The sequence below is a fragment of the Gopherus evgoodei genome, unplaced genomic scaffold, assembly GCF_007399415.2.
Source record: "Gopherus evgoodei ecotype Sinaloan lineage unplaced genomic scaffold, rGopEvg1_v1.p scaffold_52_arrow_ctg1, whole genome shotgun sequence".
NCBI classification, from domain to species: domain Eukaryota; kingdom Metazoa; phylum Chordata; order Testudines; family Testudinidae; genus Gopherus; species Gopherus evgoodei.
This window is the reverse complement of record NW_022060073.1, coordinates 1,039,620-1,051,935: the sequence shown is the minus strand read 5'-3', so window position 1 is coordinate 1,051,935 and position 12,316 is coordinate 1,039,620. Positions and strand designations below refer to the sequence as shown.

General features: G+C 65.2%; 1 protein-coding gene across 4 annotated transcripts; it reads right to left on the bottom strand.

Annotated features, from left to right (window-relative positions):
- Window positions 1–1,007: 1,007 nt before the first annotated feature.
- On the bottom strand, window positions 1,008–11,796 carry DQX1 (DEAQ-box RNA dependent ATPase 1). Of its 4 annotated transcripts, none has more exons than XM_030547064.1 (12): window positions 11,737–11,796; window positions 10,010–10,325; window positions 7,500–7,693; window positions 6,398–6,773; window positions 6,002–6,247; window positions 4,408–4,507; window positions 3,882–4,040; window positions 3,130–3,321; window positions 2,713–2,838; window positions 2,183–2,373; window positions 1,808–1,998; window positions 1,008–1,559 (listed from the first exon to the last, which is right to left on the bottom strand). In XM_030547064.1, exons 2-12 carry the CDS (start codon window positions 10,289–10,291, stop codon window positions 1,364–1,366), a joined length of 2,253 nt encoding a protein of 750 aa, XP_030402924.1. In that variant the 5' UTR covers window positions 10,292–10,325; window positions 11,737–11,796; the 3' UTR covers window positions 1,008–1,363. The 4 variants fall into 4 exon arrangements, with proteins under 4 accessions (XP_030402924.1, XP_030402926.1, XP_030402925.1 ...); XM_030547066.1 differs by lacking the exon at window positions 11,737–11,796 and adding an exon at window positions 11,256–11,353; XM_030547065.1 differs by lacking the exon at window positions 11,737–11,796 and adding an exon at window positions 10,672–11,248.
- Window positions 11,797–12,316: the final 520 nt, after the last annotated feature.

Below are 12,316 nucleotides of genomic sequence, written 5' to 3'. Positions count from 1 at the left end.
GAACAATTCACAGACTGTCCCCGCATGCAGGGGAAGCAGAGGCTCCAGGCTTCTGGCTCCACATTGGACTGGAGCCCCAGGGGCTAGGGAGCCCAGGCTGAAGCCCTGGCAGTGTCACGCTGCAGGACGAGAGCCCGGCTGGAGAGTGGGCATCTGCTCCCCTCGCCTGGCTGAGCAGGGCCGGCTTTAGGCCTATTCCCCCAAATCAGGCCCCATGCCTAAGGCCTTTTTTTTTTTTTTTTTTTTTTTTTTTTTTTTTACATACCCAGCGGCAGTCCGGGTATTCGGCAACATTTTGGCAGCGGGGGATCCAGAGCGAGTGAAGTGCCACCGAGTATTGGAATGGGGCCACAGTTCCTAAAGTCGGCCCTGGCAGGGAGCCCTGGGGCTGAGGGTTACGCAGGGCACACAGCTGTCTCCGCTCTCACACATCTACACTTATCCAGTGAAGGGAGCTGCTGCAGGAGGCTGGAGAGGAAGATCCCCACCCCCCCAACTCACACACACACACACGGAGACTAAGGTCAGGGGAGCTGAGGCAGGGGCCGGTATTCTGTAAGGAGCCGTGTAATTCTCTGGCCATGAAGAGCGATGTGAAGGGGGCTGGAGCAGGCCAAGGGAAAGGAGCAGGCTCAGTGGGGGGAGGGGGGGATATTTACATTACAGGGCAGGCTGAGGGGGCAGGAGTGATTCCAGGGGTGGGGTGGGGAGCTGGGCCCCACGCTCCCAGCTTTGAGGAGCCAGTACAGCAACAGGAGAGCTGAGCACCCACAGCACCTGGGTTAGTGGGCCGTGGGGCATTGGGCTGGCCCTGACCTCGCAGCCCCAGGCCCACGCTGGCAGGAAAGGCTGCACCCCCAGCACCCTGGGGACGAGGCCCAGGGCCTGCAGAGGTGGCCGGCTGGGCACGCTGCCAGGAAAGGGGCGCAGCTCAGGGGCAGGCACTGGGCCCCACAGCACCCTCTGCTGAACACCCCCCGGCTCGCAGCAACCGACACACGGCTGGGAACAAAGGGCACAGAAAAGCTTTATACAGTCAGGCCATGGGCTGGCTCCCCCTGCTCCCCGGCCCACATGTGGGGCAGAGAGCCTGTGCCCCACGGCAGAGCAGGCCCCTGGTAACACAGCAGCAGGCAGAAGGGGGCCCTGAGAGCAGCCGGTGGCGTCTGGGTGAGACGGCTCAGAGGCGGCACCGGAAGCTGGGAGGTCCAGGAGCCCTTCTGGAGCAGGCTGGAGTGCACGGCAGAGCATCCCACAGGGACAGAAGCACGGGCAAGGGGAAGGGCCCCGGGGCCCACTCCTGGGGCTCCCTGTACCCCCCCATTGTCACAAGAGGGGAGCCTGGGCAGCCCCTCGCTCCCACTCACTGGAGTGTGCACACATCCTTGTCCTCGTCTTCCCCCTCCCCCGCCCCAGCTCCTGCCCCATCCAGCGCTGGCTCCAGCCGGCCCAGGGGCTCCGCAGCACCCAGCACCTTCTCCCTCAGCTCCATGAGCAGGTCACGGCTCTCGCTGGGCGGCAGGTTACTCAGGTAGTACTGGGGAGCCAGATCCACCAGCCTGCGGGAAGAGAACAGATCAGTGCTGGGCCCGCAGGAGTGGGCAGCACCCAGGGACCAGGCTGGAGGGGCACAGAGAAGGCGCCAGGCCCTGCCCCAGGCCAGGTGTTACTCTGCCAGCATCTCCAGGGCCTGCCCTGCAGCCAGCCACAGAGGAGGCTGGGGGCTCTCCCCCCGACCCCCTCCCCAGGCATTCCCCCACTGGGGGTCTCCGCTCCCCTCTCCCCTCCAGAATCCCTCCGCCCTTACATCTGGGGCTGGATCTCGGAGACCACACTGAGACAGTTGTCCTGCGAGATGGTGAACTCATGGTACAGGACCCAGGGGGGTGGGCGGGGCAGTGGCCTCCGGACCACATAGCAGCAGTGGGGGGGCAGGTGGGCCACATGCTTGTGTGTCAGCATCAGGTAGTTCCCAGAGCCATCGATGTCCCGAGCCACCTGCGGGGAGCAGAGGGGTCAGTAGGGATGGACAAAGCGGGGCCTATGGCGGCCTGGGCAGTGCCCCTCCCTCCTCCTCCCACCTCTTCTCTCCCCACCCTGCATACACATAGGGCCCCCCAGGGACCTGGGCCAGCCCCCTCCCCTTGCCCCACAAGGCCCCTCGCTCTGGGCGCTCCCCCACCTTGAGGAAGTAGCCAGAGATGAGCGCCCTCTTGAGGTTGAGCACGTTGTCATCTGTGCCGAAGGCCGGGGAAGAGATGGGCAGCTCGATTCGCTGCATCACCTCCAGCAGCTCGGCCCGCACGACGCCCGCCAGCCGCAGCCCCGCGCCGCTCACCCCGTGCTGCCGGCACCAGCCGTCATCCAGCTCATCTGCAGGAGAGGGGCGTCAGCTGGGGGTCCAGCTCCTCCCTGCATCAGGCTCTTGCCCCCATCCTCTCCCTGGGGTCATGCCACCTCCATCGCCCAGGTCTGCCATGCCCAGCCCCAGCCCCGCTGGGACGCCCTGCACCACTCGCAGCTCTGGACAGGGGACACCAGACCTATCAAGTGCCCGTAGCCTCTGGAACTGTGACCTGCCCCCGGAGCACCTTGTCGCCCTGCCAGGTCATGGGGCACAGCCAGCCAGTGCAAGTGGTGGGTGATGCCAGGCTGTGGGCAGCGGCAGATGCTGAGGCGATCCCCCCCACCCGCATGCAGCGCGGCACTCACGCTGCTGGAAGGCATTGAAGACATTGATGAGGGTGAAGTGGTCCCCGTCAGGGTGCAGCAGGGCCCGCCGGCGCACGGCCGCAGCCTCCTCGGAGCGCGCCACCGGGGTCACGAAGCAGGGCGAGGCTGGGGAGAAGCAGGCAGGAAAGTTACTCGAGTGCCCAGCAGGGCTCTCCCTGTGGCTGCCCCCAAAGTCCCCAGGTGGCAGGGACCCACCCACGCCCTGGACCCCCAGGCGGCCATGAGGCCTGCAGCCCAGCTCCGCGCAGACCAGACCCTCTGGAGAGAGCTTCTCTCAGCTGTAGAAAGGAAGGAGACGGACAGCACAGCCAGGCCCAACTCGGAGAGCATCCCCCAGCCGGAGCCCTGGTGCTGCTCCCTCTTCAGGGGGCACGGTGCCCGCGCCTGGCCCCCTACCTGTCAGCATGGCGGCCATGGTGAGCATCTCGTCGACGCAGTCGAACTCGCATGAGGCAATGAGTGCCTTGGCCAGCTGGGGGTCCAGGGGGAACTCCGACATGATGATCCCCACTTCCGAGAGATTCCCATCGTCATCCAGCGCGGCCAGGTAATCCAGGTCCTCCAGGGCCTGCATCAGCGACTCTGGGGCTGGTTGGGGGGCAGGGAGTCAGCCAGGCAGCAGAGGAGCTGCCAATGCTGTAGCCCCAATTCCAGAGCCCCCCCCCACCCGCCAAACTCCCTTCCTGCAGGACTCATCCCCCTCCGCAGCACCAGCAGTCATCCACCCCCAAGCCAGGGCTGCCAGCTCCCTCCCCTCCCCTCCCGGATGGGACCATCCTTCTGGGAAGGAGGGGTGGCAGGAGGGTGGGGTTCCTCCGGATGCTCTGGCCCTCCCCCTGTGCATGGCTCTCTCTCCTGCTGCCCGATCCCCCCAGCCCGCCAACTGCTCCTGCCCGTGGCAGAGCTGGGGGTTCCCAGGCCAAGTCTCCCGTTGCAGCTTCCTGCCCACGTCCAGCCACTCTGAGCTCAGTCTCCTCTCTTGCTGGGACAGCAGCTCCTCCCGGTGTGGGGCCAGCTGGGAATCTTGTTACCAGGCCATCTACCCCTCCCCTGGATTGTTAACGGGTCAGCGAGAGCAGCGCCATGTTTTCCTCCCATCCCCAGTCCTGCAGACACCCCCACTCCCAACCCGCAGCCCCTGGCTGTACCTGGCCGGTCAAGGAAGTGGCACTGGCCCATGTCAGCGATGTCGAGTCTCTTGAGCAGCAGCACCAGACGGCTCAGGTTGGCCTCGCTCACATGGGGGGCGGGGGCGGCCGGGAGGAACTGCTCGTAGAAGGCTTCGGAGTAGAGGCGCACGCAGGTGCCTGCCAGACGACAGGGGAGCTGCCATGGGCGCAGGGCGCGAGCTGCACTGAAGGTGGGGTTGGCACTGGGGAAGAGGCACTATGGGGGCGGAGCGGCAGCAAACTGGAGCCAAAGCTGCAGCCCAGCCGGCCAGCGAGCTCACCCCACTAGACACCAAAGCCTGGCACTGCCAGCCCCACGGTTTTGAGAGCTCCCAGTGCGTCCATGACACGTGCTGCCTGCGGCCCGGGCCCTCACCTGGGGAGGAGGGGGATGGCGGCGGTGTTTGCCTGTGGCCCGGGCCCTCACCTGGGGGGGGAGATGGCGGCGGCAGCATTTGCCTGCGGCCCGGGCCCTCAACCGGGGGGGGGGGGGGTGGCAGCTCACCTGGGGGGCTGCCTGCGGCCCGCTGCCTCCGTGACTCCGCCTGGCTCTTGCTGATGGGCCGCAGCACCTGGGACTCTGCACGGATCCGGGGATTGTAAACCTGTGGGGACAAGGGCTGTGAGAGGCAGGCCAGCCTGATGCTCCCTGGCAGCCCTGGGCTCTGCTCCCCAGCCGGCGCTGGACTTCTGCTCCTCACTTGCCACCAGACGCAGAAATCGGCCCCCGCCCCAGCCAGCCCTCCGGGCTGCTTGGAAGGTTTTGCTCTGCAAAGCCGCAGTGCCACATCTCACCAGCAGGTGTCCACGTCGGGCCAGCCACCCTAGGGAGATTCCTGGGACCGCAACAGGCCCCAGGCGGGTCAGGGCAGGAGCAAGTGGGGGCTCCAACCCCAGCGTTACCAACCCCAAACCTCCTCTTAAAATCTCCTGGGCTGCTTTCAACAGTCACCGGGAGGCAGATGCCGATTCCGGGAGACTCCAGGCCAAACCTGGAGGGTTGGGAACCCTATCTGACCCAGTCCCAGGGCAGAGACTGGCTGGCTCAGGCGAACGGGACGCGGTCCGTTCCCCGCCAGCTCCAACCGGCCACGGGGCAGAGGGACCGGGATACGGGGCCTTTCCCCTCAGGCAACGCTGGCTCCAAGCCGGCAGCAAGGCGGGGGACCGGGATACGGGGTCTTTCCTCCCTGGGAATGCCGGCTCCAAGCCGGCAGCAGGGCAGAGGGACTGGGATACGGGGCCTTTCCTCCTCGGGGAACCTCCCCTCTCCCCCAAGATAACCTTGACACACTCAACCCCCCCGCAACTCCCTTTTGCCCCGATTTGAGAAACGCTGCTCTCCCTATAGCATAGGGTTAAAGCACACAGAAGACCAGATTTCACTGTCCATGACACATTTTTCACGGCCGAGAATTTTGTAGGCCCTGCAGATAAGCCCTGCTCCTTCCCTTCCCTTCAGCGCAGAAGTGAGGGTAGCAAGTACCGCACGCTCCACTACAATAACCTTAGAGACTAACAAACTTTGCCTCTCTTGATATTCACCCTTCCTGTCAACTGTTGAGAATAGGCCGCTTCCGCCTTAATTGAATTGGCTGGTTAGCACTGACCCCCCCCCGGTAAGGCAACGCCGATCTTTTCATGTGTTGTAAGATATATTCTGCTTACTGTATTTTTCACTCCACGCAGCTGATGAAGTGGGCTGTAGCCCATGAAAGCTTATGCCCAAATAAATTTGTTAGTCTCTAAGGTGCCACAAGGACTCCTGTTCTTTTCGCAGACACAGACTAGCACGGCTGTTACTCTGAAACCTGTTACAATAACCTTGTGACCCTTCCCACCACGCCCTCCCACCCCCTTCATGGGTCAGGACCCCTCTTATTACACCATGATTTAAATAGCTGAAATCATGAAATTTACTATTTTAAAAATCTTATGACCGTTAAATTGACCAAAATGGACCCTGAATTTGGCAGGGCCCTACTTCTTTTCATGTGGAAATTGGCGGGAGGGGCAGTGCTGCCCAAGGAGTTGGGCAGAGATGGCTTTGGGCAGGGCCCCTGGGCCAGGCTGAGCCAGGCTCCCCGTGCCATACTCACGCTGCGCAGCTCCAGCCCCGTGTCGATGACGTACCGCACAGTCCCCAGGGAGAAGGACGAATCTGCGAGCCAGTGGGTGACAATCACGCGCCGGCCCTGGGGCCTGCTGCCCTGCTCCGGCACCTCATAGACCTTCTGGGCTGCCCGCCCCACCCCGGGGTGCAGGGGTAGGGCCAGCAGTGGCCCCAGTCCCGGGTTCAGGGCCACAGCCTCGGTGCGGATGGCCTCGCAGCACTCACTGATCTCCTGCAGGGAGGGGAGCAGGCGCCGTTAGTGACAGGACACCCCCTTTGCTGCACAGCTAGGGACCACCCCCCAAAGCAAGTCTCAGCACCCCCTCCCCTCTCCCGCAAGCACCCAGCCAGAGAGTGGTCCCAGCAGCCCCCCAGTCTCCACCTGCTCACTGGCCAGGAAGAGCAGCACGTCACCGGGTTCCTGGTGCCGGTGAATGTCCAAAACCACCTGGCATGCAGCCGAGACGTGGCCCTGAGCCGGTGGATCCCTGTACACCAGCTGGCCGGGCGGGCTGGGTCCTGGTACCCGCACCACAGGAGAGTCCCCGCAGAAGGCCCGCAGCCGCTCCTCCAGGGCCGGCACCGTCACCACCACCACCTTGAGCTCAGGGCGCTGGCGCAGCACATCCTTCAGCAGCCCGAGCAGCACATCTGTGGCCACCGTGCGCTCCTGCACCTCGTCCAACACAATGACCCCGTACTGGCGCAGCAGAGGGTCCGACATCATCTCCCGCAGCAGCATCTCATCCGAGCAGAATCTGCCAGCACCAAGCACCAGGGTCAGAGGCAGCCCGGGGAAGAGGGAGCCCACAGCTGGGACGGCAGGGGCTGCAGTTCGGGATTGAGGGGCACCGGCAGAGCTTGGGGGGGACTTGGAGGGGATTTGGGAGGCCCCCTCCCCCACTCTCAGGAGGGAACTGTGTCCTTGTCCTTGCCCCCTGAGCCGAGAGGTGTCAGGCCCAACCGAAGAGAGTCCCAGGCACAGGTGCCCCCCTTAACCCCTTCACTGCCAGAACCCCCACCTGATGCCCACAGCCTGACCCTTGCAGTGCTGCCTCCTCCTCACCCCTCCAATCCTGGAGCCCCTCCTTAAACAGGATCCCAGCTGGGCCCCACCCTGCCCGAGAGGGGTGCCCCCAGCCCAGACACACACAGCCTGGCCCAGGCCCAGCTCTGCTCCCCAGCCGCTAGAGGCCCAGTTCTGGTCGGTCTCGTCCCAGTACAGAGCACGGGGGAAACCTGGGACAGAGCTGGCCTCCACCTCTCCCCAGGAAGGAGGCTGGTGGAGTGGCCTGGCTGCCTGCTGCCGAGCCTGGACTCCAGCGTCGCCCTCGTATGCCCGGGCTGAGCCCCAGACAAGCCCAGCAGGGGCGGATCATGGCACCATGCGGCTAGCAAGCAAGAGGGAGCCTGGATCAGGGAGGGAGGGAGGGGCAGCCCTAGTCCCACAGGCAGGTCTCAGTGTGCGCAGCTCCCAGTCTCACCTGAGCAGGGTCTCCGGGGTGCAGCAGTCCTCATGGGGGACGCAGTAGCCAACCTCGTGGCCCAGGTTCAGGTCCATCTCATCAGCCACGCACAGCGAGAGGCTGAGGGCGGCCAGGCCGTGGGGCTGGCTACAGGCCACCAGGCCATGTGTGAACTGCTGGGAGAGGACGTACTCTGCACACCACTGGGGGATCTGCAGGGAGAGTGGGGCAATGGGCACAGGTCACCCCATGTGGGCACAAAAGCCTAGCCCCACTGGCCCAGAGCCACCCATGTGACATGGTCCCTTCTGACCTTAAAGTCTGAGTCTATTATGATCATCTAGTCTGACCTCTGCACAAAGCAGGCCACAGAATCCTACCCATCCACTTCTATAACAAACCTCTAACCTATGTCTGAGTTATTGAAGTCTTCAAATTGTGGTTTGAAGACCTCAAGCTGCAGAGAATCCTCCAGCAAGTGACCCAGGCCCCACGCTGCAGAGGAAGGCGAAAAACCTCCAGGGCCTCTGCCAATCTGTCCCGGAGGAAAATTCCTTCCCGACCCCAAATATGGCCATCAGCTAAACCCTGAGCATGTGCATAAGACTCACCAGCCAGCACCCAGGCATGCCTGTGCCACATGCTGTGGGTGCCCACACGGCCTGCCAGGGGCAGAACCAATCTGTCCAGCTGGCAGGGGGCCAGGAGATCCCGGCAGAGCTGTCTCACCCAGACACTGAGGCGGGCACAGGCACAGTCAACAATCCCAGGTACCACAGGTGCTCCTGGGCACAGAGGTTGGCAGCAGGCAGCTGGCACCCAGCTATGCCATCCATGAGGAATTCCTTCCTGGCAGCTCAGCCCGGGGCTAGTCCCCTCCACCCTGTCACCCCCACGGCAGCTGTGGGCCCCTCAGCCAAGGAGCAAAGTCTTCCAAGATTGCGGGGCAGCTGATTGAGAACCTGGAAAGGCCCCTGCTCCCTGCAGCATCCCATGGACCCCCGGGGCAGAAATCTAGGGTACAGATGAGAGGGCAGCCCAGTGGACCTTGAGTGACAGTTGCTGCAGGGCTCCCTGCCCCAGGGGGGGCTCTGCTGGCCACACAGAGCTGAGATCGCAATAACGGGGCCGATACCAATCACAGAGATAAGGGAAGAGCGCAGGCCCCTCCAAACATCTCTCGTGCGCCCCTTCGGTCTGACCCGCCTGCAGGCACAGCTCTGCTCCTGGGGGCTGCAGCTGGCCCCAGGCAGAGATCTGCTCCCTTACAGAGCCACCCCCGCCCATACTCCACACCAGCCAGGCTCCAGCTTCCGCTGCTAGGAAGCCTGGGCAACCCCTGGGCATGCACCAGGAGAGGTCGCGGACAATTAACAGTGGCCTGGGAGAATCCTGGGAGGCTCCCGCCTCCGTCTCCAGGCCCACAGCCTGGCTGGGGCCCACAGCAGAGCAGAGCTCCAGACACACGCTGCTTGAAAACAAACCCTCCCCCAGGTCAAAGTCCTGACTAGCGTCTCTAGCTTCCCTGCCAAGGCGGCTGGGGCGGAAGAGACATGCACAAGGGGCAGAAGGCCAAGGAGCCCAGCTGTCTGCAGGCACCGCAGCTTGGAGGGTTGGCACCGAGGCTGCTGGTTGTCAGGTACTGGCAGCCTGGGACTCTGTAAACAAGCCAGCCCCCGTCAGTCTGTCTGTCTGTCCTGCTCCATGTCAGAGCTCTCTGGGGCAGGGGCTGTGTCTTTAATGCCAGGACAGCAGTCAGAAAACTGGGTCCTGACTGGGCTGCTCGGTGTACCAGGATCGCAGCCCAACAAGTCAAGGTGTCTGGGGTCCCGGTACCACTCTTCTGGGCTCACGCACCCCCTCGGGAGTCCCCGGCCACCTGCCAGCAGCTTACTCCAGAGGGCACGCCTTGCCCTGCAGCTCACAGCGCAGACCCAGCTGACTCCCAGCCAGTGCCAGGCACAACTGAAAGCCAATTCCCAGGGCAGCCGGCAGGGAGAGCCCAGCCTCCCGTAACCCTGACTTCCCCACGGGCTGCCCTGAGGGGGCTTCGCAAACAGATAAGAGCCGCAGTCAGGCGTACAGTCAGGCGTACAATGGACCCTGCCCACTGGCCCCCCTCCCGTGGCACCCAGCCACAGCACCCTAGACTGCGGGACACAGCCACCGTCAGCAGCAGCTGCCAAGCCATTTAGCTCTGTGCTCCTGTTCCCACGAGAACCTCTGGACACCAAGAGCAGGTACTCAAAGGAGCCAAGGAGCCCCACCGGCAAGCCAGCAGCACAGCGCCCCCGACTGAGCTCCCCACTCCCTGCAGCACAGGCCCCCTAGCACTGTGCTGACTGAGGGGGTCTGTGCTGCAGGGAGTGGGGAGCTCAGTCGGGGGCGCTGTGAACCCCGCCCTCTCCCTGCAGCACCGGCTGCTCCCCAAGCCCTGAGCCCGCCACATGCAAGGGGATTATTTGGTAGGCGTTCTTTCCAGGCAGAGCCCTCCTGCCCTGGCTACGCCCTCTCATGCCCCCTTGCACCTGGGTGCTCTTGCCGGTCCCGGGCCCCCCAGACACCAGGACGATGCCGCTGCTGCTCTCCAGGTGCTCCATGAAGCTGTACTTGGTGGTCCAGATGGGCAGGTCTCGTCGCCGCTGCAGCAGCTCATAGTAGCGGGAGGAGAAAGGCAGCCCATCGTAGGGGTTCACCTCCAGGTCTCCCTCACAGTCCAGGACCAAGGCCTCGCCCTCCTCCTCCTCCTCCTCTTCATCCAGCAGGCCATTAGGTCGCAGCGGGGACGTGAGGCCATCGCTGGCCTCCATGGCAGTGAGGCTGCGGGGCAGATGGAGCCGGGACCTGCAAGGGAAAAGGGCAGGGGTCGGAGAAGCCACTGGGCCCTAGGGGAGAAACTAGTTAGCACAGTGGGGAGACACCCAATCCCCACTGCCCCAGGACCAGTGGCCCTGCTCCAAGCCCACCAGCTGGGGGGCAGTCAGAGATCCTGAGGCCAGCAGGGCCCAGCATGTAACATGGGCCAGGGGCTGCACCACAGGAATGCCTGGAGCCGATCTGCTAGCAAAGCAGCCAGTCTGGATTGAAAACCTGTCAGGGATGGAGAATCCGCCTCAGTCCTTGGGTTCCCCTGGTTAATTCCCCTCACCATTAACAACCTGCCTCTAATTGCCATCCCAATTCATCTTACCTCAACTGCCAGGCACTGCCCCGTGTTTGGCCATCCCCTGCCGGACTGCGCAGCCCGTCACTAAATATCTGCTCCCCACACAGGGCCCTCCAGCCTGGGATCCAGTCACCCTGAGCCGTTTCTGTTATGCTGCTCAGAGCCAGCTCTCCCTACAAGGCAGGTTTTCTAGTCCTGCTCTTCTCTGACCCGCTCCAGTTTATCAGCAGCCTGAACTGTGGGCACCAGAGCTGGGCACCGGATCCCAGCCGCCCCAGGGCCAGCCAGAGGGAGAGTCACTGCTGCTGCTACACCCCTTGCCGTATCCTGGGATCACACTCCTCCTTTCGGTCACAACTCCAGCGGTCCCGGAGCCAGTCCGGCTCCCCGGCCAGGCCCGTCGCACTGACGCGTGGGCCTTCGCCTGCGCCCTGTTCCCCACAAGATCCGGCGGACTGGGAGTCATTGGGGGAACCACCTGCGAACCAGCCCCCCCCCCAGCAGGCTCTCGGCCGGAGCAAGGTCCGTGGCCGGGAGAGCGGCCACTCCCCAGGTCTCCGGGAAGAGCAGCCGGGAGCGCCGGGCGTGTCACGAACCGCCCCGCTCACCTGGGCGTGCGCAGCCGGCACCGCCCGGGCTGCAGGAGGAACCCGGGGCCGGGAGCCTTTTCACCCCCCGGGGCAGGACACAGCCCCGCCCCGCGGCCCAGCGCAGGGACCCGGCCCGCGGCCAAGCGCAGGGAGCGGCTGCAGGAGGAACCCGGGCCCCGGAGCCTTTTCACCCCCCGGGGCAGGACACAGCCCCGCTCCGCCCCGCCCCACGGCAGGGACCCGGCCCGCGGCCCAGCGCAGGGAGCGGCTGCAGGAGACCTCCCCCCCCTCGCGGAACCCAGGTGTCCGGGGAACCGGTCCGACGGGATGCGGCATCCGCCCCGCCCTCGGAGCCGTGAACGCCACCGCGCCGTGCCCCGGACCCGCCACGCAGCAGCCGCGGGCCGGGAGGAGGCGGCTGGTTGTCGCGGCCCCGGCCCCGCCTCCCGGCGGCCCCCGGCCCGGCCGCGCACCCCCAGACCTGCCGCCCCCCACTCACCTGTACCCGGCTCTAGGCCCCGCCCCGGAGGGTGTCACGGGACGCCAAGCACGAGTCACGTGCCGCGCCATGGCAGCCAATCAGATGGGGCACGAGTGGCTTCGGCCCCGCCCCCAGCTCGCTGTCACCCGAGCCCCGCCCCGCAGCGTCTGTCGCCCCGACCACAGCTGCCCCGGCGCGGCGGGGGGCGGGGCCAGGCTGCCCGGGGGCGGGGCCTCCCAAGGGGCGGGGCCGGACACGTTGTAGCTGCGAGTCCCGCGGGCCCGGGCTGGCTCACGGTAGCCGCTCGGGTCAGGGCGGGGAGTGACCAGCCCGTGCCCCCCCCAGCTCAGCCAGAGCCCCCCCAGCCAGCCCCGCCCACTTCAACCCTCCCCCACAGCCCCAGCCAGCCCCGTCCTGCGCAGACTGTGCCCCCCAGCACCAGTCCGCCTCCTGCCCCCCCCGCCCCAACCAGTGCCCCCCCCAGACCCAGCCATCCCCCCCAGCCCAGTCAGCCCCCCCGCCTAGCCAGTGCCCCCCAGCACCAGTCCGCCTCCTGCCCCCCCGCCCCAACCAGTGCCCCCCCAGACCCAGCCATCCC